The 27,102-nt window shown below is 38.8% G+C and overlaps 2 protein-coding genes across 2 annotated transcripts in view; both read left to right on the plus strand.

The window, feature by feature from the left end:
• Positions 1–27,102, plus strand: part of LOC141443003 (prostasin-like) — a 431,412-nt gene that overhangs the window by 83,475 nt on the left and 320,835 nt on the right. The gene's annotated exons all lie outside the window — the stretch shown is intronic.
• LOC141443007 (trypsin-1-like) lies at positions 1,609–22,530 on the plus strand (the record flags this gene model as incomplete). The annotated part of the gene is given in 8 exon segments (XM_074108224.1): positions 1,609–1,730; positions 4,166–4,290; positions 6,076–6,227; positions 8,982–9,094; positions 11,688–11,837; positions 15,279–15,405; positions 21,406–21,534; positions 22,334–22,530. Coding segments are annotated over 8 exon segments (969 nt in total). The 3' UTR covers positions 22,502–22,530.

Below are 27,102 nucleotides of genomic sequence, written 5' to 3' on the forward strand. Positions count from 1 at the left end.
TTTTTAAGTACTTATAGCCTATACAATACAGAGTGGCTCTTTTGGATCAGTCAGTATAGGAAAATCTGAAACTACAAGACATACGAGGATCTGTTTTTAGAACCATAATGTCATCGAGTTTAGTAACAAGAAAAACTGCATTCAAACATTAGAAAAAAAAAACACTTGTTTGTCTTGTTATTAAATCGATGACATTGCAGGTGGTAGGACCTTTTGAAAGGTCCGCCCGGATTGCTACCACCATCTTCCTCACTAATCCTGCCGTGAAGCAGCAGTGCTTGCACTGTTGTGTTTCTGCGTGCAGAGCAAGACAGCCGGTGAAATTACTGACACTTGAGGTATCCCATCTTAGGCCTCTAGGTTGGCAAGGCATCTACAATCCCCCTGGTGTTGCAGGTGTCTATGGGCGGTGGTGATCTCTTACCATCAGGATACCCACTTGCTCGTTTGCCATCCAGTTAAAAAAAAAACTTGAGGTATCCCATCTTAGGCCTCTAGGTTGGCAACGCATCTACAATCCCCCTGGTGTTGCAGGGTCTATGGCGGTGGTGATCTCTTACCATCAGGAGACCCACTTGCTCGTTTGCCATTCAGTCGAATAAAAAAAAGAAGAAAAACATGGTTCCTAATTCCTAGGAACAGATCTTCGTATGTCTTATAGTTTCAGACATTTGCATACTGACCGATCTAAATGAGCCCCCTGTATAGTGCCCACTGCTGAGCGAAGGCCTTCCCTCTTTCCTCCACAACAATGTATAAACAAAACAAGTTGTTAATTAAATAACTGAAAATCTCAGACACCCCAACATTTGCACACAAAACTTTTATTGATTGTACATAAGTTAGTTTATTGCATTTATTTTCAAATACGTTAATTATTTGGGTTTCACCATTTTTTAACCCCGACGCAAAAAGAGGGGTGTTATAAGTTTGACCGCTATGTGTGTCTGTATTTTTATGTGTCCGTATGTGTGTCTGTCTGTCTGTGGCACTGTAGCTCTTAAACGGGTGGACCGATTTGAATGCGGTTTTTTTTATTTGAAAGCAGGGTTTCTAGCAATCCCTGGAAGCCCTGGAAGAAAAAATCCTGAGGGATGTTAAGTCCTGATGGGATTTTTTCGTTGTATTAAAAAGAGTATAAATGAATGGTATGAATGATTGTAATTTGGAGAGTGCGTAATGATATTTACAATATGTGTATCTTACAAGAGAAACGATTCGAGGAAACACTGCATTCATTCATTCATCTATAATTCATAATTTTGGTTAATTACCTACAATACTAACCAAAATTATGAATGATAGATGAATGAATTAATGCAGAGTGTTTCCTCGAATCGTCATTGAATGTATGGAGTGCCCCCCCTATAAATATTTATTTTTGTAAGTACAAAACTAAATAGCGGCTTTGACAAGACATCTTGTACTCCAAATTTCATTGATATACATTTTGTAGTTTTCGAGTAAAATGCCTGTGACATATGGACGGACGGACAGACAGACAGACAGACGGACTTGAAGAAACTATAAGGCTTCCGTTTTTGCCATTTTGGCTCCGGAACCCTAAAAATTTAAATCAATTATACTTATGACTGGTTTTTTTTTCAGATATGTGGTTTTTCTGGCTATGACACCGTCATATGCTGCCCCACCAGAGTCACCACCACCACAACAACTACCACCACCACCACCACCACTCCGAAGCCAGTCACCACCACTCCTTTGATGAGGTACTGTATCTTTTTACCCTTCTAATGGTTGCGTTTCAACCAAAGATGAGCGATGCTGCGTCGCAGGGAATGTGTTTATCACGACATGAACCAATAGAAACGGTTCATAGGTAAAGGGCTACACTTGCCCGTCGTGCATGTGTCGGCGGCCGATCGTAAAACCCGCCAGATCACGAAATTCCTAGGCATTACGTGAAATGCCGCCATTTCATGAATTGGCTAAGGAACATCCGCTATATCGTTTAAAACTCACCGTTTAACGATTTGCCTAGTGACGTTTAGGCTGATCATGAAATTCCTAGGCATATCATGAAACGCCGCCAAATCGTTACTGGCACTTCACCGGCCGCTGCCGCGGCACGCTCGCTTCGCTCGCTCGGCTCGTGCGTCGTAATCACAATTTATTACTAACCACTCCTCGCCTCGCTCGTCGTACCTAAATTTTTCTTCTTTTCGGCATATCATGATGTGCCCGGTATAGAGCTAAGAATATCGACGAATGCGTTGCTCTAATCGATCTACAACAAAATACTAACCTCTAAAATACAGGCAGACGTCCATGGTTTTTTCACATTGTGCACAGAATCCGTTTGATTCACATACAAAGAATGGATCTGATGTTCAAAAGCTTCTTTTGCACTTCTATTTTGAATTCAATCACTATTTTCGGTTCGAAGAGCCTTTTGTTGTGACGCCGACATTTTTCATGCGGTAAACAAACACGGCCGGTCAGCTGGTCACGGCCGCCATTGCATACGCAGCGCCACCAGTGGCCAAAAAAGAAACTATTTTACGATGTGCCCGGTATAGAGCTAGGAATATCCACGAATGCGTTGCTCTAATCGATCTGCCGTATTATTTCTACGGGCGGGTGCTGGTACAATCCTATGCACGCGACGCGCGTAAGCCCTAAATGAAGCGATCCTATTGGTTCGTGACCAACGATTACTATGTAAATCTCTGGTGGAAATGCAGAGCAAAGCGGGGTGTATATGCCTCGTAAGATCGGAATGTAATGAAATAAACCCGAATAACTTAAGTCTTAAATCGAGTTTAGTTTGACATCCATCCCAGCCTATATACGTCCCACTGCTGGGCACAGGCCTCCTCTCAGAACAAGAGGGCTTGGGCCATAGTTCCCTCGCGGGCCCAGTGCTTGGGAACTTGACACGCACCATTGAATTGCTTCGCAGGTTTGTGCAGGTTTCCTCACGATGTTTTCCTTCACCGCAAAGCTCGTGGTAAATTTCAAATGTAATTCCGCACATGAATTTCGAAAAACTCAGAGGTGCGAGCCGGGGTTTGAACCCACGACCCTCTGCTAGAGAGGCGATAGGTCAAACCACTAAGCCACCACGGCTCCCACTAGGCCACCACGGCCATGTTTGACATGTTCCGGGCTAATTCGTAGCCCTTCTTCTAGGAGCACGCAACACGGCGGCTGCTGCAAGTGCTGAAACACGCGCACTGTGCGCGACCGCACTGCTCCCGCGACTTCTCGACGAAACTTTGTCGGTGCCTTTCCACCACAGATGTGATACGCTACGTTGCTATGGATGTGTTTGATTGATCTGGTGGAAACGGGTTCAACTAAGCTATGTTTTTTATATGGTAAGATGCGTGCTCTGATTGCGTGCTCTGGATGCGTGGTATGGATGCGTGCTGTGGATTCGTGGTCTAGATGCGTGCTGTGGATGCGTGGGGCGCCACTCTTTACCGGCCAGGATAATACCGACTTTGAATTACCGACCCTGTTTTTCGTGTAAAGGCCCATAGAAGCTCATGCCAGTTTCTATGGGCGTGTACACGAAACACAGGGTCAGTATTTCCATGTCGGTATTATCCGGGTCGGTAAAGAGTGTCACTGGGATGCGTGCTGTGGATGCTTGATCTGGTCTGGATGCGTGCTATGGATGCGTGCTGTGGATGCGTGCTATGGATGCGTGCTATGGATGCGTGCTGTGGATTCGTGCTATGGATGCGTGCTCTGGGTGCGTGCTATAGATGCGTGCTCTGGATGCGTGCTATAGATGCGTGCGTACTCGAGCTGCGCATCTTCCTCACACAGCTGCCTCGCGACTGCGCATCCTCATAGCGCATCTTCCTCGAACGGCTACATAGCTTAGCATTTGTGGAAAAGGTAACATTGTTTCGTAGCGTAGCTTCACGTCCTCGCAGCATAGCTGCATAACACATTTCTAGGGGAAAGGCACCCTAATACCGGCGCACAACTACCCGCGTTTTCATCGTCATTTTTCCTATTACTATCATAATGTTGGGTACCTAGCACACAACACTAACAACGACGCTCTGTAAAGGTAGGCACGTTCACACCAGCCGTTGACACAGTACGAGTATTCATTTAATATTTGAATAATTGACAAAGTCTTTTTTTAATATTATTTATTTTTGACATGTTCATCATCACGTCGCAGGGATGGCACGACGGAGTACATCCCTGCTGAGGAAGTTTACGTCTCCAATACCCCCACGACAGACGGTTGCGCGGACGTGCCATTCAGTCGTACTGCAAGACCTAACGGCAACAAGTCGCATGATAGTAAGTGTGATAATAATAATGTTCATCCAAATTAATCAGAAATATTTCAATTTTGGGAAGGAATGGAGTAAAAATGTGTTAACTAATGGGAGGACGGTGAATCTTGACCCGTTGTGATGCAGCTTACACTGGTAAGGGGTTGTTGACACTTAATTGCCTTTGGTTTTACCTACCATATTGTCGTTCCAATCGTTTATTTATCTTTTGACTGCTCGAGTTCTAATTAAAATAGTGATGCCCTGATGCGTTCCTGATTCGATTTCTTTTAACAATCGATTTTATTCATGAAGAAGTTTTAATCGATTTAACACATTCATATTTTATTTTTGCTCAACATTTTGTATTGTTTTATAAAAATTCACAGGTGTTTAAGTTACTTTATCTCATATATTAAAATAAACCATTTATGTTAAGTTAATATGTTTATCACTTCCGACGGTAATTTAGTAATTTGGTCAATTATGTGCGGCAAAACTGAACGCGGCAGCGACGCCAGTTTGTTGTTACTCACAGCGAGACGCCCGTGGTAGGTATAATTTAAAATAGTATTACAGTGCCTATTTTAGTTGTTTTAACTTTTTAATCCCTAAAGGCATATTAATGTATTTATTATTTTTAAATGATTTTGATATAAAATATAATCACAATAATTTTAAATGTATGTTTTATTTATAAAATCGATTTACTTCAAAACGGTTTTTATAGTCAGTGGTCATTCATTACGAATGGGAAATCACTAAGTGAGCGGTACCTGTCCATGAAGTACGGTATTCTATGTAGTACATTGTACCGAAAATTATTGTAAAACTTCACGTGCGTGATCTGTCAAAAGTTAAATAAACGATTGGAACGACAATAATATAGTTATAGTCAAGAAAGAATGTAAGTAAGTAGAATAAGCTCTTTTATTGGCTCAATGATTTAATTCCTCCATCTCCATTTTGCCCACGGACTTCCAGGCGAAGGGAGCGTCTTCATAGGTTCTCACGAGGCGATTTTAGTTGATCAACTTAAATCGGTTCACGAGTTGAATGACAATCGCTAATGAGAACATGTTTTCAATAAAAGTTGATTAACTTTTTGAACAACAAAAAGCTGATTCCCTCTCAACTTTTGGTGTGCGAGTCGGTTCATTATGCACCGTGCAAGCAACAACTTGTTGAACGTGAGAACGATCCGTTCAAGTTAAAAGCGATTTCGAAGCGAGTTCGCACGACATTGTTTGACGCCACTTTGAAGCAACTGCTCGTTCGGTCCGATTATCAGTACGACCGTAACGCAATTCGTATCGTTTTTTCTTCATCAATTAAAAGTTGATCAACTAAAATCGCCTCGTGAGAACCCCGCGTTAGTGTTCCATTGGCCCGCACGAAGCAGTTTGCATCATCTTTCATAATGCGAACTGCTAAGGAACGGAATTTGCTCCCGTCTTCTGTATTTCCGCATAAATACAATCTCAAGGCTAGAGTGAATAGGCTGTTACTGAACCAATGAGATACACCTAAACATCAGGTGAGATAGGGGTCAATCACGGTCAGGTTCATGTAAAAAAATGAATAAAATATTTATACTCGTATAATTAGCGGTTGCTGCAAAGGAATCATCAATCTGTTATAAAAAAATATTGGCATAAACATCAGTCTTAAAATAGTTTAACAGCATGACATTACTTAGAAAATTGTGACCACAAGTTGTGCAGCAATGTCCAACAGTGGACGTCGTAGAGCTGATATGATGATGAAGATGATGATGTGCTAAGCTGTCCTCATTTGTGTCTGTCTCCAGAGTGTATAGAGTACCAAAAGCAGCTGATATTCCCTTGTGAGAAGAGTACGAGTTTGCTGGGAGGCATGGTCCGTCGTGAAGTCTGCTCCCACAACGCTGACGCGCTGATCGTCGGAGGCACTGACGCAAGCACCAACGAGTTTCCTCACATGGTGATTAATACGTAATACGTAATATATACAATAATTAACAAAATGAATAAAAATAGAACTAAAACTAACTTTAATCCTAAAAATCTATATTTACAAATATCACCCAAGTAGCTGCTATTGGGCAGGGTGAAGGAAAGAAAGGAAGAAAAAATCATTTATTGCTTATAAAAAATACATATTCGTGATAAGGTACATATACATTCAGCTTTGTATGGCAAAAGGTTCTGGCTCAGCATGTGCGGTGTGACTATGCTTCCCCGCGCTGATTTTCACCCTGCACCTCTACACAGCGTACAGACAGACGGACATTACACGAGACGGGTAGGACTCGACCTAAATAGTTAATTGACAAAGTGAAGCTAACAAATGCATGCAAAAAAAACATTCCATCGATAGCAACTGAAAAAGAGAAAATAACTAACTATATATAAATTTAAAATTTTGGAACATGGCCCTGCATAAATATATTAGATTATATCGATCTTGTTTATCTTACTGTCCCGCAGGATTGGCTGGATGACATTATGCTGTTAAGTCATAGATAATGTTAAGTACGATACAACGCACCCTCTACGATTTGTTTCTGTAAAAAACTCTGCAGTTTGTCTCTGACAGTTGGTATCGACATGTTAAAACGCAGAGGTGCCCTTATGGAAGTATGGAAGTGCCCTTATGGCTGCGTTTCCTCGTTGTATGGCAATGCCAGTACGTTGACCGAGGAAAGAGCCAGCCCTATGGTCACCAGTGGAACGGGCAAGCTTCCTTTAAAAAAAAAAAAGTTTTTTCGGTTTCCTTGGCCAAAATAGCAAAAACGGAACCCTTATAATTTCTCCATGTCTCTCTGTCTGTCTGTCCGTCCGCAGCTTTGCTCGGGACTATCAATGCTAGAAAGCTGTAATTTTGCACAAATATGTAAACTATGCCGACAAAATGTAATACTTAATAAAAAAAAATTGAGTAGATATTTTAGTAGAGTACTTACCAGTATAGTACATATGTTTTATTTTTTAAAGTATTAACCTTACCCTGCGGTCCCCCGACACCAACGACGCTTAGATAAAAACCGGCCAAGGGCGTGTCGGACACGCCTGAAATAGGGTTCCGTAGCCATTACGAAAAAATTAAGTAATATTTTTCTAAGGATTTTGTATTTTGTATGGAATATTCCAAGTTCGATTTTAACGAAAATTTGCACTATAAAGTTGAATATTTTGCAAGCAGATCACTAAATCGAAAAATCGTCTTAGCAACCCCCTAATGGTTTTAAAAGACCTATTTAACGATACTCCACACTACTAGGTTGGATGAGAAAAAAAAATCACGCCCACTTTACGTTTATGGGAGGTACTCTAAAAAAAATTTTTATTAATTTTTTATTGTACCATTTTGTCGGCATAGTTTACATATACAATCGTGCAAAATTACAGCTTTCTAGCATCGATAGTCCCTGAGCAAAGCCGCGGACGGACGGAAAGACAGACCGACGGACAGACATGGCGAAACTATTAGGTTTCCGTTTTTGTCATTTTGGCTACGGAACTCTAAAAAATATTACTATACTTATACTAAATTAACTTCGGCTAATTAGCATAGTCCCCGCGGGATATGGAAAAACGAATTCTTCGCAAATGAAGTCGCGGGCATCAGCTAGACAGCGCATAATTATTTTTATCTTTTTAGTTGTCTCTTTTGGCGGCGTTTTTTTGTCGGCGTATTTTATTCGGGCGTTTTTTTATTTTTGCTGGCGTTTTTTGTGTCGGGGGTTTTTTAAATTTTTAATTAAAGTTTGTTTATTTCATGTTTTTTAACTGGTATATTATTTTTTTAAAGTGTACTAGTGTGTTGGATGTCCTGGCTGCAGCAACAATCAGCTCATCTTGTTGCCACCATTGCATTGTATGTAGAATTAAATACTGATCGAAACGAATCCAAACACGATATATCTGCTATGGTTTTATCAATAGTGTACCTACTAGTGTTCTGGATATCCTGGCTGCAGCATCAGGCCGAGAATTCCATAATCTTGCATAGTTATATAGCATACATGGGTGTTTAAAATTTTAGGTCCCAAATATGTTTGAAAGTAAAGTAAATACCCATTATGCGTCTAAAATTCCCACCGCAGCGAACAAAAGAGCTGATGATCTTGAAACGGCTGAACCGATTTTGATAAAACATATCTAAGAACCATTGCTAGAAAATCTGCTTTCAAATAAAAAAAAACCGTATTCAAATCGGTTCACCCGTTTAAGAGCTACGGTGCCACAGATAGAAAGACACACAGACACACATAGCGGTCAAACTTATAACACCCCTCTTTTTGCGTCGGGGGTTAAAAATAGTTTAAATCGCACTTGTTTTGACCAACAGATCTTGAGCCACCGCGCTTCCCCCCTTTCCCCCTTCCCCAACATCCCTGAGTACGTACAGGGAGGCTCGGTGTCCCTTTAATAATGGAAGTCTTTTATGAATTAAATTCGGGTTTTGTTCCGCGTACCTTGATTTTACCGAAGCTCGATATTTAGGCACAGTTGCAAGCGTCATGATCACGAGACGACTGGACAATACCGGGAATAGGGGGGTTAGGGGGCAATTCTCCAGTCGTCTCGTGATCATGGCGCATGCAACTGTACCGAAATATTATTCGGTAAACTCTAATTTAATTGATATAAAATTAGCAATGACCGCGATAGTCTAAAATATTGAATGGAAGTCTTCTGATGACGTTTGCTTCTTACCCTGATGTTGTTCCAGGTGCTACTAGGTTACGGCCAGAGCCAGGGCTCAGCGGTGTGGCAGTGTGGCGGCACTCTAATCAGCGACCGATTCATCCTCACAGCTGCGCACTGCACTCGTACCAAAGGCCTGTGAGTGTTTTCAATGTGCATAATATTTTTGAAAGATTTATACCTGGGTTAGGGTTGCCATCCCACTAATATTATAAATGTGAAAGTTTTCGAGTGAGTGAGTATGTTTGTTACTTCTTCACGCTGAAACGGCTGGACGGATTTTTATGAAATTTGGCGAGAAGTTAGTTTATAACCTGAATTAAAACATAGGATACTTTTTGTCCCGATATTCCCACGGGATAGGGATATAATCTCTAAATAACAACCGCTGGGCTTAGAGTCATGCAATTTGGTATGTAGGTAGCTGGACATCTATAATAACACATAGGCTACTTTTTATTGCGATGTTCCCACGGGATAGGGATAAAATCTCGAACTAATAACTGCTAGGCTTAAAGTCATGAAATTTGGTATATGTAGATAGATGGACACCTGGAATAATACATAGGCTACTTTTTATCCCGACATTCCCACGGGATAGGGATAAAATCTCGAAATAACCGCTGGGTTTAGAGTCATGAAATTTGGCATAAGTGTTTTAATTTAACGTAAATTAAAACCACGATGTAATTTTAGGGAATTCCTACGAGAATTTAATAAAATCCCAGAATTCAAATTAATGCAACTGCTGTATCTAATGATTTTCGCTTGCGAAGCCGCGGGTACACGTTAGTATGAAGTAAGTTTTTGTTAAAAAAATATTTTTTAATACAAGCTCCCTTTACTGTTCTGTACTTTTTGTTGACTGTACTTACGTTGTCATCTAAACTGCATATATCCGTACAAAATTTAAGTCGGTACTTTTTAACCATCGAGGAGTCCCCTCCTGCGGAGACGATCCTGGTAGGACCACCAAGATGTCACTACCAGATTATTGTATTGTCACCAAATTTACACAAGTGTGCCAAATTTAAAGTCAATCGGACCGCTGGAAGTGGGTCAAATTTAGTTTCCAATATTTAACCTAAACAAATAAATAAATAAATATTTAAACGCTCTAAAAAGAAGAAAATAATTTTTTCCTTTTAAATTTTAACCATGAACTTACAACCCCATTATACACAACCTTTATGGTCAAAAAGGCTTATCGTGCGATTTTCTTGTGTAAATAAACTAGTACCTACTTATTGATTTATGTAAAATCTGCTAAGTTTAAATTAATAAAAATTCAATTAATTAAATATTGATCATCGCGACAAGCATTTATGACCATATAAGTTGTGTGTATAATGAGGTTGCAAGTTCATAGTTAAAATTTAAAAGGAAATTTTTATTTTCTTCTTTTTAGAGCGTTTAAATAAAAGCTTTTTTCTAAAGTTTTTTTTTGCTTTTATTTTTTTAACTAAAACTAAAAAATATCTATTCCGCCATCTTGGATGGTCCGCCATATTGGATTTAGAATGACGTCACATTATTTTTCGAGTTGCTCTCAACGAGCTCTTTCATTTGATATCCATATTGTAGAAGTGCATTAAAAATAACTATTCCGCCATCAGGATGGTCCGCCGCAGGATTTGAATGACGAATCAGTGAAGCAAAATTATTTTGTCCCTATTGTAGAAGTGCAAAATAACTTTTTAAATCTTTTTTTTACATTGAGTACTTGTGTTGGGTTCTACTCATGAATTCAAATATTTGTTTTATTTGATTCTTATCCTTTCACTTCACTTCAAAAAAACACGAGATATCAAATTTTTCTTACAACTCAAATTAAATTTTTCTATTAAAAATATATTGAAAATTCCCAAAATGTAAATTTTACCGATCATTTAATAAAGTATGCAACCCGAAAAACCGCTTAACATACATTTTTTTTTAAAAGACTTTTAAAAAAACTTTAAAATAATTTTATGATAAAAATCCTGCAATCACCATAAAAGTCCTGACAATTTGATCAATACATTTGATACACTGTAACCTAAAACAGATTGAGGTTTCTGTAGCTGTAATTTTATCCTAACTATTTTAAATCGTTTTGAATGAATATTATAAACTAAATTATCATAATTTCATTCGTAAAACAATGTTAACTTTGTAAAAATCTTATCTAATTTTTATAAACTCTGACACTTGCCAAGTCCGGCCGCAATCCTGACAAAAGGTCAAAAAAACCAAATGCCAAATGCAAATGTCTTAACAACTCTGTATCTTACAGCCTACCTATGTTCTGCAATAAACATTTTTTCTGATTCTGATTCTGAACCCTGTTGGGCTACCACGAAATTCGAAAATTGAAGTTCGTATCGTACCGTCTCTCTCACTCTCGTATTAAATACTATCCAAACAAATGTATTAGTTTTCGTGTCACAATGGAAAAAAAGTGATTCTAACTATCTGCGTTAAGGTGTGCAATTTTTTGCTCTTCACCCATTAGCGATAGCGGGTACCCAATAGAAATGCTTCATTTACTATCCTCGCACAGCACGTCTCTGGTGGAAACAGCTGAGCCGAGCCAGGCGACGTAAATCAAGCATTTCTATGGGTTCATGAAAATAACATTTCTTGTAACTCATCCTTGCACATCTCTGGTGGAAACCTATCGGACAACAAATTGTTGTTTATTGGCGGATCTCAGCATAGTAACACCTGAAACAATCATTTTATTTTGTAGCGGTTACGTAAACTACGCCATCGTGGGCTCTCTCAAACGCACCGACGACGTGGAGCCCTGGCAGGTGCGCCGCATCAGGCGCATCATCAAGCACCCTCACTTCAACCCCTACACCAAGCACAATGACATTGCCCTCCTTGAAACTGACCCGTAAGTATTTGTATGTTTTTTAACTGTCAAAGTCAAACTGTAATTGCGCCACCACTACCCCCATCACCAACATCACCCCACCTGCCAAGAGCGCGTCGGACACGCCCGAAATAGAGTTCCGTAGCCATTACGAAAACATTAAGTAACATTTTTCTAAGGATTTCGTATTTTGTACGGAATATTATAAGTTTAAGTATATTTTATACCTTAGGCAGCTATTTACTCTTCATCATCATAATCATCAGCCCATGTTCGTGCACTGCTGGACATAGGCCTCTCCCATGGCACGCCACTGAGCAAGATCATCGGCCACTCTCATCCAGCTCTTGCCAGCCGCCCTGCGAAGATCATCGCTCCACCGAGTCTGAGGACGCCCAACGCTACGTTTGCCGATCCGTGGTCTCCACTCAAGAACTCGTCTACCCCAAAGGTTATCGGTTCTTCGGGTTATATGGCCAGCCCATTGCCACTTCAGCGTGCTAATGCGGTGGGATCACTTCGTTACGAATTCATCTTTCAGAGAAACTCCGAGCATTGCCATTTCCATAGCACGTTGAGCAACTTTAAATTTGTGGACCAGCCATGACGGGTAACACGCACTGATTGAAGACTTTCGTCTCTAGACTCTGTGGAATTGGCGATGTGAAGACTCGACGCAGTTTCCCATACGCTGCCCATCCCAACTGTATTCTCCTGTTGGCCTCTTTCTTGAAGTTGTTTTTACCTAAATGCATAGTTTACTCTTAAACAACAATAATTCCCAAGAAAACTTAACCGTTATAATTGTTTTTTTGGAGTCTTTTTGTATTTTTTATATTTCAATTCCAAATTTGTTACTTTTACGGGTAGGTATCCCGTGAAACCATATCGAAAATACAAACTGAGATAATGGTTGCACAGAAAAACCAGAAAAAGGGTTAACCGTTATAGTTTTCCTTGCAAGTTTGATATAGGTACTTACTATCATCCTGAATTTTTTCAAATTTTTCTACCCACCGGTCTTAGATGAATGATTGGTCTCGCGCGCTCGCTCGACTAGATACCGCCCTACCTAAAAACAAAAGGTTCGTGAATGCGGCAACTCAATATTGTAGTGTGCGTAAGAACGGTGTAAGACAATTTGCAAGGATGCTAGTGTGCGTGACGAATTGTGTTGCCAGCTGCTCCACTGTTACCCGAATTATTGGGAAAATAAATTATTCTGTGGTCTATTAAGTTACTGGTTACAAAATGTATCTTGGGAAATACTTAGAAATTAGGAAGTAATTAAGAGTGAATGTATTAATATGTTTGTGTACAGGTTAGGAGTAGCTTTCTTCTTTAAAAAAATTGTAAGTATGATGTAGGTATATCAATGATCAGGCCTCACTTTTAATTAAAAAGTATATATATTTAAGGACATTAAATATTTACAAATTATTACCTACTAAAAATTCATGGACTGAGTCACCAACTAAGAAGTTTTGCGTAGTTAAGATAACACGTACCTGTAGTTAAACCTAATATAATGTACAGGTTAATTAAGACTAAAATAAAAAATAAATGTTTATAAAATATACATACATACTTACATACATATGCTTGAAAAACATAACCCTCCTTCGGGCAGTCGGGTAAAAAGTTAACATTTCAGGAAAATGGGTAGAAATACGAAAACAAAAATTTTTTTTCGTTTCCCGTAATACCTAAGTAAATCAGCTGATTGGGCTTTTTGAATGGGAAGACGAAAAACATTTTTAATTTTAAGACACATTCACCCCTTAATTAAATAGTGTCGGGTAACAATTTATACAACTTCAGTGTATATATCACAAAGATAAACATTAAATAATATAGAACTAGGTTATGTATATATAATAATTACGTAAGATACTTAAATAAAATGAGTTATAAAAATTTATCATCATTTAATGATGATAACAATAAAATTCAATTTATTAAAATCTCAACCACGGGGAATTTGATTCTTGTGTACGCGGCAACACAGAATGGCGTTTAGGGTTCATGTTATTTTATTTTGTAATTTCGAAATTATACGATATTTACTGATGGTATGTGATCCCAGTGTCCTTCTTATTTGTTGTAGTATTATTTTTACACAGTTTCACTGCGAAAACTGGCATTTTACTTCGGTTTATGACCAAAATATAACAAAAAATTCGGTACATGCACCTTACGCACAGCTTGCAACGCGACTGAGTCGCCTCGGGCTCGGGTACGCCGAATTCGGCGTACTATTTGTTGCCGCATTTGACAAGTACGCCGGCGGTATCTAGTCGAGCGAGCGCGCGAGACCAATCATTCATCTAAGCCACCGGTATAGGTTTTAGAGGGAGAATGAAAATTTGCACTTTAAAGTTGAATATTTTGTAAACAAATAATTGAATCGAAAATTCGTTGTAGCAGCCCCTTAATGGTTTTAAAATACCTATCCAACGATACCCCACACTAAAATTGGATGAGAAAAAAAAATCACCCCACTTTACGTCTATGGGAGGTACTCTAAAAATTTTTTTTTTTTTTTTTATTGTACCATTTTGTCGGCTTAGTTTACATATATATTCGTGCAAAATTTATAGCTTTCTAGCATTGATAGTCCCTAATCAAAGCCGCTCGGACGGACGGACGGACAGACAGACAGACAGCCTGCCACCTACGGTATACCTTAACCTGAGTATATCCTCAGTCGCCTCTTACGACACCCACGGAAGAAATGGAGAGGTGTAATTCTAACCCGACACCACACGGGTAATAATATTAGTATCACGTTAACGTTATACGAATTAATATTGGCTCTGTGCACGACATGAGCGCCACCTAGCGTCCGCAACTTTGTTGGCTCTAAGGCCAAAAATAAAAAATATCACTCCAATGTATAATTTCAACCACAAACCGTTCCAAAAGGAACATTGTTCGTATCTGCTGGACATATCCGAGATGTAGAGGAATTAAGAACAAAACAGGGACAGTGTTCAATATTTCAAGCTCGCATCATAAGACAAACATCTAGGTATTACTAAAATTAGGTAGTTAAGTCTAAACAAATTGCTTTGTTAATGACGTTCGACAGATGACATAGCCTACATTATTTTTACTTTTGGCCACTATGAGCGCTGCGATATATTTCATTACCCCCATCTAGTACTTCGCACCTAGCGAATAGGCTCCTTGAGTATTTATCACTTAAAACTTACCACGTAACTCAATTTTATTGTTTTGTTTTAGGGCCTGTTTCACCACTCGTCGACTAACTTTAAGTAATGCTGTCTTTGTTTATTCGGACAAAAAAAACAGAGACGGCATCACTGATATCCGTCACTTAAAGTTAGTCAACAAAATGGTGAAACAGGCCCTTAGTGTTATAGACTCATTACAGTAAGGTGGTGGACTGATGGAACCAAGATAAATCTCTCTTTCTTTTATTTACTTATCTCTTCTCAGGATCAGTTTGGGACCGTCGACAGTGCCGGCGTGTCTGGACGTGTTTGGTGGAGCCCACGACAGGTCGGTGGCGACCGGTTGGGGGGTCACGGATTATTTGGGGCGAGTTTCGGACACGCTACAGAAGGTACGATGTTCGATTTGTGCTATCGTTGGATTCTTAAAGGTACTATAATAAAATTAGTTTCTACCCAATTGTAATCCATACTTACTTACTAATATTATAAATGTGAAAGTGTGTTTGTATGTTTGTCCGTCTTTCACGCCGTAACGGAGCGACGGATCGACGTGATTTTTGGCATTGAGATAGTTTATGGGCCAGAGAGTAGGGTTTCTGCTCGAGCTTTCTCGAACTCGAGAAAACTCGAGAAATTTGGCTTCACTCGAGACGAGAAAAAAATGATTCTCGAGTTCCAAATTTAAATGCGCCAGATACAGTTTTTCGCTGTTCATGGCTTTTGGGGACTGATTAATTAAAGTAAAATATTACTTAAAATTACCTAGATAGTATGGTATCCTTGCCCACGCAAAAAATGCCATAGAGATTTTCATTTTTGTACTCCCAAAAGTTGTTATATATCTCGTGCACATAAATATTAATCTGTTCAGTTTATTCTTAAGTTTTGATTATAACGTAAGATTTTATTTTTTGTTCCTTGCCATACCTAAATAAGAGGTAGTAAAAGGACAAAAAAATCACCCGACCACTTCAAAAAAGCCTAAAGGAATACAATTGAAAAAGCTCCGTAGACACGTGTTCCTCCATGTGACGCCAATGCAAACTGGGGTACAGTGGGGGGGGGGGGCCCACTTTCTCAAGGGTGTCCTTACGCGATATAGTACACAATCTGGCAAGGTGGCACTTTACAAATATCGCAATGTTTCACTGTGTACCTAAGTTTCATTGTTGGACACATGACCCTACCTATAAAACTCTGTGTGAACTGTGTGTGTGTGTAAATTGTGTAACTCTATATTTGTAAAGGTAGCTTAATAACAAAAAAGTAAAACCTACTCCAAAAAAATAAAAAAATAACAAAAAATGGAATCTACTACAAAACCCTTGAAAATATTTTTCTAGGGATGTACATACTACGTACTGTACGTACTAGCTCGAAGTCGGTGCCTCAGCACGAGCCAGCAGGAGTGGGACAATAGTCGTCTACCTCTTTTACATACTATGAGTTTCATTCAATCCCTCCTGCTGGGTCGTGCTGAGTACCTACGCACGTACCTAGAAAAATATTTTCAAGGGTTTTGTAGTCGGTTCCATTTTTTGTTATTTTTTTGAGTTTGTTTTACTTTTTTGGTGTAAAATTTCTATATTTCTCACTATTTAGTGATTCGTAGCCAAAGTACATCTCACAACGTTTCCATTAAGCCCAAATACGACTTAGTTGCTTTATTTTATAACAGAGTTCCGTTGCCTACCTTCTGGCTTCGGCATCATATCAGTTCGAAAGAATCATTAACTTAAAGCTTCTTCTTAGTCGCTTATGTATATTAATCATGATCGTTTATAGACGAGCGAGCATTACTTAGCTTTGATGACTTCCATTGGTAATCACGGTCTTCTTCATCAGGTCCAGGTTACCAAATGATACTTTCTGAATGTAAATGCTCATCTTAATACTAAAAATGCCAAAATCGCTATAGGTGTGCCTATAAAATTTGAGGTTAACCCTCGATTTCCCTAGGATCCCATAATCAGATCTTGACTTGGTGACAATGGGACCACTTCAAAAGAATACCCTTTCGATTAAAAAAATAATTTTGAAAATCGGTCCACAATTGACTGAGTAATCGGTGAACATACATAAAAAAAACCTTCGGAACATACAACCTCCTCCTTTTTTGAAGTCGGTTAAAAAGGTTTTACAGGTCGATATGTCGGCGGCCGATCGTAAAATCCGCCAGATCACGAAATTCCTAGGCATATCGTGAAATGCCGCCATTTCATGAATTGGCTAAAGGACATCCGCCATATCGTTCAAAACTCACCGTTTAACGATTTGCCTAGTAACGTTTAGGCAGATCATGAAATTCCTAGGCATATCATGAAGCGCCGCTATTTCATGATTTTTTTTTTGCGATCGTATAGAAATGGCTTCTATTAGGTTCCATAAGCACCAAATCAGGACCTGATAATTGGATCTTAAGGAAATCGCGGGAACTCTTCAAATATTGTAGGGAAACCTATGGTAAATTGGATATATTTAGTAGCAACTCGTGCATTTGCTTTTGAAAATCATCATTTGGTCAAGTGGAACTGATGATGAAGACCACAGTTGACCATCGGAGTTAGTACTCAATATCAAGTATTTCACGGGTTGAATTTCAATTACTTTAACACAGTTGCTAAGCAATTTATGCTCCTCGTAATGCATATTATTATGGTAAAATGGAACGGATGGTGAAGCATCAGGACTCCTCATTAATGAACGTCTCTGCATCGGAAAAAGCAATATTTCATAAAAGGTGACGAGCAGTTGACATTAAATACTATTCAATGGAAAAAATCAATTGTGTAAACAAAGCATTTTTTCACGATTACTCCGTAGTTACTTACATTTAAACGCCAATCCCGATCATATTCACATCTCAATGAGCTCACCACTGTTTTTAACAATCATTTTATCATTAAATAATCGTGTAAATATGTTTATTTTATTGAATTAATTGGAAGACGAAAATCCGTTATATTTGTCAAATTGACATGATAATTTTTTCCTCACCGAAGTTGGTCTATGGTCGGTCTAGTCTCTGGAAATTTAGTGCTGTACCAACAAAATTAATTATTTGACTGAACCAACCTTACCTACCGATAATTATGGCTGGCTCTGCAAATTAATTTATTCGTAGATATTAATTATTTGTGTTAAGTTACACTATTTAATGAAGGTTTATAAAGGTTTCTAATCCTATCCTACTATCCTACTAATCCTACTAATATTATAAATGTGAAAATTTGTGAGTGAGTGAGTGAATATGTTTGTTACTTCTTCACGCTGAAACAGCTGGACGGATTTGGATGAAATTTGGCGAAAAGTTAGATAACCTGGATTACAACATAGGATACTTTTACAACATAGGATACTTTTTATCCCGATATTCCCATGGGATAGGGATAAAATCTTGAAATAACAACCGCTCAGCTTTGTCATGAAAATTGGTATGTAGATAGTTTGACATCTGGAATAAAACATAGCCTACTTTTTATTTCGATATTCCCACGAGATAGGGATAAAATTTCGAACTAAACCGCTGGGCTTAGAGTCATGAAATTTTACCATGATTGTTTTTAATGTAATGTCAATGAAAACAACGATTTAATTTTCGGGAATTCCCACGGCAATTTTTAAAAATCCCGGTATTTCAGCTGCTGGACCTAATGATTTACGTGTGCGAAGCCGTGGGTAAACACTAGTTGGACGATAAAAGAGTATTATAGTAGAAAATATGTAAATTTCTATTTACTAGTATCATATTTACTGTGGAGTCCATTGTTGGACCAAAAAATCATTTTGAATCACTTCCCTGTGTCTACTCTCATTTCCCTGTCTTATGTAAATTTAAAAATGCCTCTTCTAAATTATATCGAAAATACAAACTGAGACATGGATGCACAGAAAAACCAGAAAAAGAGACCAGCGCTGGAATCGAACCTAGGTCCTCAGCAATCCGTACTGCGTACTATAACCCCTACAACACCGTTGGACAGGAGTCAAGATACAAATTTCTCCTATGCACACATATCTCAGCTTGCCTTTTTCTACTACGCTACTTAAGCAGCAAAAAATTCTAAATTAATCCATATTTTAACTGACCCTTTCAATTCTAAAATACTCCATCATAAACCTTGGGGAAAATATACGTCAAAAATATAAGTGGATATACATGTTTCACCATTTTAAAAATTCTACCCTTAAAGGGGTATAAAGGGGAGTGTAAGTTTGTATGGAAAAAACGTTAGGTATATATACACTCGAGAGCAAAAGTTTCGGGTCACTAACATTTACTTCAATATCTTGAAAACGAATAAAGCTATCGTATTGAAATAAATTGAACCTTATAGACAATTTAATAATCCTTCATTACACGTATAAAAACTTATTGGTTGACGTGAAGTAATGCCATTAAAAAAGTTATAAACAAAATGATCGCTTTTTTCTCAAATTAGAACTTCTAATTTTCGCAACTGTCTTTGCTTTTGTTTTTGTTCTGTCATAAAATGTGTTTATAAAAAGTGCCCCAAGTATCCAATAGTCATTATCAAAGTAGTAATTATGTCACTCACACCCGAGGAATGTACGAGAATCCTCACGCTGCTGGAAATTGGCACAAGTCAGCGAGAAACTGCAAGAATAGTCGGTGTATCGTTGTCTACAGTCCAGCGTGATCGCCAGCGGTTTCTAGAAACTGGTTTGAACCTACGTAGACCAATAACAGGCAGACCCAGGTGTACAACGGAACGGGAAGATCGATATCTTGTTAACACTATGCTGCGAAATCGATTTCTTACGGGAACAGCACTGACTCAACATTTTTTAGGGCTTGGTGGAAGCAACCCTAGTGCTTGGACTGTAAGACGGCGACTTGCTGAAGGTAATTTGAAACCATTTAGACCCGCAAATGGTCCGAAACTCGAGCGGCACCATCGTATAGCAAGACAAATTTATGCACGCGAACATTCAGATTGGGCGATTGAAAATTGGTCAAATGTCATGTTCTCGGACGAATCAAAATTTATGCTGTATAAAAACGACGGAAGGGCAAAGGTATACAGAAGACCAGGAGAAAGATTTATGCAAGCCTGTATTGAAGAAAAGGTGGCATACGGTGGTGGTTCGGTACTCGTCTGGGCTGGAATTTCTGCGGAAAGCCGAACAGAGCTAGTACTGATCGAAAACGGTACTCTTAATGGCGTAAGATACGTGGATGAAATCCTTAACGAGCACGTCGGTCCATTTATGGCAAGACTCGGTGAGAATGCTATCTTTATGCACGATAACGCCCGTCCCCACACTGCTCGTGTAGTGCAAACCTACCTTGATGAGGTGAATATTCGTCCCATGGTGTGGCCAGCACGTAGCCCCGACCTTAACCCGATCGAGCACGCCTGGGACGAGCTCGGACGACGTGTGAGACAGCGAGATCCTCCTTCAATTACGCTTCGTGACTTGAAACATGCTTTGGTAGAGGAATGGGAGAACATTCCTCAACAGTGTTTCAGAAACTTGGTGTACAGCATGCCGAATCGCATTGCAGCAGTGCAGACAGCACGTGGGGGTAATACCAAGTACTAAACTGCGTTAAAACTACTTGTAAATATAAAATCTTAAATGTTTTCAGTTTTGGTTTTGCAAGCAAATTGACGCCATTTTTAATTTGTCGTTTTAAACAAAATAAAACAAATGATCAGTAATAAATGTTATGCATTTTATTTTAGTAACATTAAATTGTCTATAAGGTTCAATTTATTTCAATACGATAGCTTTATTCGTTTTCCAGATATTGAAGTAAATGTTAGTGACCCGCAACTTTTGCTCTCGAGTGTATTTGAAGATATAATTCTAAAACTTCGTGAAAATGCTATTAAACATTTTAAGTTAAAAGGGACATGGAAACATTGTGAATGACTCTTGAACAGGACTAAGAGAATACGTGATTCGCCATTTTTAAAAATTAAACTTAGGGAAAACATTAAATAATGAAATATGAGTAAATTCAAAATAATTATTTACTGCTGATTGAAGTATCTTAAAGAGCTTTCACATCACTAGAGCCAACGTCAGTCAGTCAGTCAGCCAGTCGTCAGTCAAGTGTCAATGTCAGTCACCACATTTGTTTACACAATTGATTTTTTCCATTGAATAGTACCATAGATTATTAACACTAAAAAGCTTGAAAGAAATTTTATAACAAAAAGTTGAAACGACTACAAAAAAACTATAGAATAATATTCTACCAGTCTAAAGTCGGTGCATCAGCACGAGCCAGCAGGAGTGGTTGAAGCCCAATATGTATGTAGGTGAGGTAGACCACTAAAGGTCCAATTTTTGGTTATAACTTTTTTTTCAAGCTTTTATTTAAACATAGTCAAATACCGTATTTTGTGCACTTGCAGGTGACGCTGACTAAATTCACGGACAGAAAGTGCAGCGAGAACTACCCCGTGAACCGATTCGGAGCAGTCTTCAACTCCACGATACAAGTCTGCTACGGGGATTACCAAAACAGAGCTGATACTTGCCAGGTGGGTACCATTCACCTAGCATAATTAATTGTTTGCCAGAATCTCACTTCGCATAATACGTGTCGCATAAACTTTTTGCAAAATAATTACTTGGCAAAAAGTGAACTGGGCGTAAGAGACGGTGTTATCAATTTTTTATGCTAATTTATTTGCCAAATTATTCCCGACTATTTCAAATGGTCGAACGATTTTATTTTGAAACTGTAAATATTTATGGATTTTGATAAAATAAACCTAACCAAACCTATAGCATTCTACAGGATAATCCTGAAATATATCCTGAATAGTTTCTAAGTTCAGAAAAAAAACATTCATTGATATGAAACAGTTGGAAAATGAATCATGTTTGAATAGCCATACGAAATCAGTGACAAGGTACAAAATTTATGACGTTGGACGATGGTTACTCAAGCTAGCAAATACGAACATTTTGATAAAAAATCATTACGTACTAAATCTCAGTCGCTTAACATCAAACTCGGATGAATCCGATTCTAAGACTTTTACGATTTTGGTATCAAAAGAAAAGGCAAACAAGGTAAGATACTCTCCTAAGAGGGAAGAGTGGTTTTATCTGGGTTTGAAGTGAAGCGACTCTCTGTACCTTATTGCACGGAGCGGGTGGCCGCATTGAAAAATATATACTTTCTTAGTACGAGCAGCGCTAACTGCGCGCGTCGCGTGCACGGGATTGTACCTGCGCCCGCGCCTGCAGGCTGCGCCCGCGAAATGTACCCTCGCTAGCGTAGGCTCTTATAATTAATGATGTCACTGTTTTTTACAATTTGTTGGTTTCCAGGGCGACAGCGGCGGCCCCTTGACCATCCTCAACCACGGCATCCACTGCATGTACACTGTGGTCGGCATCACCTCCTTTGGCATGAACTGTGGCAGTGTTGGCGTACCTGGCTGGTACACCAAGGTCTCCCACTACGTGCCCTGGATTGAGAGCATAGTGTGGCCTTAAAGGACTTCAATAAATCACCAATGTTGATTGCTCTTCACTTTTTGTACCCTCTACACACATCCTACAGCACCAATACCTGACGCAACAAGGCGTTCATAAATAAATAAATAATAAATAAAAGTGGACTAGACAACAAGAGCATAAAACGATCCATTTTACCCAAGACGTTCATATAGCCATCCGAGCCGGTATGGCGAGGGTGGATAGACACGTTGAGGGGAAAATATGTTTAATGCTCGAGTTTTAACTCTACTTTTCACTTCGATAGCGAGGAAACGAAATTAGCAACAGTGGATCAATTTTTACTTACTATGTACATTTTATTTTACATGAATTACTATAAAATTGAGAGGAGGCCTGTGCCCAGCAGTGGGACGTATATAGGCTGGGATGATGATGATGATGACCATATAATTATATTTTTTTAGTTTTATTGATTTATTTTGATTGATTTGATTGATTTTTAATTTTATATAAATTAAAAATTAAGAAAAAAAATTATATAAACTTCTTTGTTTGTGGCTGTTGACACCTGATTACCTTGGTCTTAGACGAAGATTTAATTATATGCTCAGTGCATAAAACGTCATTTTATGTCGCCTAGATCTAGCATAAACACGAACTTTACGAGCATGAGAAGTGAAAATAAATATCACGTTACACTTGTCACCAATTGTCCTAGTCCCAAACTAAGCAAAGCTTGTACTATGAATGCCTACTAGGCAACGGATAAACATACTTATTGTTTGAGCCTATAAAGTTGGATGGAGTAGTTTGATTTAAAATGTGAAGTATTTCGCCACCCATCCAACCTCCGCGCGCGTCCTGCTCTGTGGCGAGACGGGCGGGACATATAGAGCAGGGAAAGAACAAAAAAGAAGAGTCTTCTGTCGACGCAGAAGATGGTAGTGCGGGACTCTAAAAATTGGCCGCACGGTGTGTCTGTGCGATTGTTCAACCCTGTACAGCCAGAGAAGTACGAGACAAAACGTGTCACAACCAAAACAAAGACTCCTCAAAAGTAAACACCAAATTTGTTCTTATTCACCAAAATGTTCTTTAGGTCGATTACTGGTAAAACATCACTATTAGATCTTTTAAATTATACGGAAAAACTACATATACTAGGATTAACCAAAATTTGGTGTACTTAAAAAAAGTGAAATTGAACGTGTGAGGTTATGTGGGTATGCGCTGGCAAACTGTTACTGTCGGACTGACCGCGAGCAGGCGCAATGGGGTCGCGCTGAACATACTAGATGGGATGAGGTGTAAGCAGCGTAATGACCTGCAGAGCCTCTCTGTTGAGTATCATTTTGCATTTTCGGCTATTGAAGTAATTTGTCGCAAATTAATTATTATTGTATTATTATAGAACCGGAAATGGTGAACTTGACATTTATTTTGAAAAATTTGAATTATTACTACATAGATTGACTAACAAAAACAAAAGGTTTGTTATTATTGGTGATCAGAATGTAGATTATTTATCCACAAATACAACGGCTTCGAACGGCGCGTTGATGATAATAATATACTCACTAGTTATGCATGCACGAATACCGTACCGTGACCTTTCCTACTAGTGTAACGCCGACTCTGCGTCATCCATTGCCTGTGGCATAGCGAACAGCGCTTGTGACGGCCTCAATGTATCACCGGTGGACACGGTTATAAGCGATCCCAACGCGCAGCGATATGAATATGATTTGACACATAGCTAACTGAATAATAACAATACTTTTGAGCGACGATTATTTTTAGTGATTAAACTCTATTAATTTATTTTACTGTGACATTTCTAATTATAATTTTATTTATGATGATACTCTTGACATTAACCTGAAATTTGATAAGTTATTTAACATTTTGACATACTTACTTTAAAAACATCCATTTCCCCATTAAAAAGTTAAAGTCTAATTCTAGGAGAAATGCATTGCCATGGCTGACAGATGAAGTACGTGACGTGAATATGCGCAAGCTTAGTGATTTTAATGAATTAAGACGACAGTATCTTGATAATCCTATAAGTACTTTTGGATAAGTACGAGATATATCTTTCGTTACGAGCTCGTCAGTCTTACATTGAAACCAGACTGGCTGAGAGTAAAAATCCGGCGAAGGAGATGTGGAGGGTCATAAATGAAGAGGTGGGCACCAAGGGCAGGCCTCAGACCATAGGCCTCAGGGATCCGGTCACAGGTTCAAATATACCTGATACGACAGGGTCAACGTTTAACGATTTGCCTGGTGACGTTTAGGCAAATCATGAAATTCGTAGGCATATCATGAAATGCCGCCATTTCATGATATGCCAGCTCAGGCAGATCATGAAATTCCTAGGCATATCATGAAACGCCATCATATCGGTTCTGGCACTTCGCCGGCCGCTGCCGCGGCACGCTCGCTTCGCTCGCTCGGCTTGTACGTCGTGGTCACAATTAATACTAACCACTCCTCGCTTCGCTCGTCGTCCCTAAATTTTTCTTTTTTCGGCTTCGTACAAATATCTGCTTCGGTCGGGAATCAAACCCAAGACCTCAAGCTTCGTAGTCAGGTTCTCTAACCACGTGGTCGTCCGGTCGGTAAATATCTGATACTTATATTAAAGATCTGGTACGACTCTATTTCTAGGGCCATTAGGACGTGTCAGATATTTTTGCGCCCTCCGCTGTGACCAAGGGCTGCGAAAAGTATTAGTGCAACTGACTGTATAATAAAGAGTTCAACAGTCACCAGAAAGTCCAAGAAATAGAGTCGTATCAGATAAAAAAATATGTACCTACCTATATTGTATTTCAATTCAATGTCATAAGACAAGTGTAAACAAAGACGCCATTAGCACAGATATTTAGTGATGTGAAACCTAGAACCTATTGCAATAATTAATCTGTTCAGTAAATCTATTATTTTAATAATTGAATTGATCAAAGTATTTTTGTCTATTTTATTATTAAAAAGAAAGAAAATACGTCTATTCACAACACAAGATACAACAATAGTCATCATCATCATCATCATCCCAGCCTATATACGTCCCACTGCTGGGCACAGGCCTCCTCTCAGAACAAGAGGGCTTGGGCTATAGTTCCCACGCGGCCCAGTGCGGATTGGGAACTTCACACGCACCATTGAATTGCTTCGCAGGTTTGTGCAGGTTTCCTCACGATGTTTTCCTTCACCGCAAAGCTCGTGGTAAATTTCAAATGTAATTCCGCACATGAATTTGGAAAAACTCAGAGGTGCGAGCCGGGGTTTGAACCCACGACCCTCTGTTTGAGAGGCGATAGGTCAAACCACTAGGCCACACGGCTTTACAACAATAGTATTAGGTACAAATAGACAACACGTAGGAAAGTATGTGTCTTTGCGGTTGTGTATCGGACGCTGGCTCAGCATAATGCTGAAGCGTTAATAATAAACCCCCAGCGCTGATTTTCTGATGCTGAGCCAGCAACGTTTACAATACGAGTACTTGATTTAATACCAAATACTGTTTATACAATTATAAAAGCATTAACTTTTTTTTTAATTTAAGGTATTACTAAGTAAATTATTAAAATCGATTATTCAATCGAGCATTAAGCGTTTTTTAAAATTTCAAATTTTCCATTATCTCTACGCTAGTCTATGCTACTACAGATTATACACATTGTTTGACGACCGGATGGCCAAGTGGTCAGAGAACCTGACTACGAAGCTTGAGGTCCCGGGTTCGATTCCGGCCGGGGCAGATATTTGTGTGAATAACACGAATGTTTAAATGCCTGTTTGAATGGCTTACTATGTCTGGTGTACAATAAAGAGTCTTTGTATTGTATTGTATTGTTTGTTCTCGGGTCTTGGATGTTTAATATGTATAATATATTGAAAATACAAACTGAAATATAGATGCACAGAAAAAACAGAAAAATAAGACCATCACTGGGAATCGAACCCAGGTCCTCGGTAATCCGTACCGCGTGCTATACGCTACACCACTGATGGTCAACGGTACCGACACGAATTTCCCCTATGCACCTATTTTATCTATGTATAAAAAATACAAAGATTCCAAAAAAAAAAAAAAAAACCAATCTAATTGTATAATATATAGGTACTTTTAAGATGTTTAATATTCTACATATCTGGCATAATGCGTCAAAAGGATAAATAAAATGGGTAGTATTTTAAACGCACATCAAAAAAAGTCCTTTATTATCCAAAAGAAATCCGAATCCACATCAAAATTACTGATGCAAAATACTCCACTCAAAATACTACGTAATAAACTGCAAATTATATTCGTGGCGCGCCGCTATTTATCTTAAAGTAAAGCATTCTTATTATTGCACAGCTAATAATGACTAACGCACATCATACCTTGTAACTCTTTTTAGGGTTCCAGAGCCAAAATGGCAAAAACGGAACCCTTATAGTTTCGCCATGTCTGTCTGTCTGTCTGTCCGTGCGCGGCTTTGCTCAGGGACTATCAATGCTAGAAAGCTGTAATTTTACACGGATATATGAAAAGTATGCCGACAAAATGGTACAATAAAAATTAAAAAAAAAAAAAAAAATTTAGGTACCTCCCATAGACGTAAAGTGGGAGTGATTTT

Source organism: Choristoneura fumiferana, chromosome 26 (assembly GCF_025370935.1).
Source record: "Choristoneura fumiferana chromosome 26, NRCan_CFum_1, whole genome shotgun sequence".
NCBI classification, from domain to species: Eukaryota; Metazoa; Arthropoda; class Insecta; order Lepidoptera; family Tortricidae; genus Choristoneura; species Choristoneura fumiferana.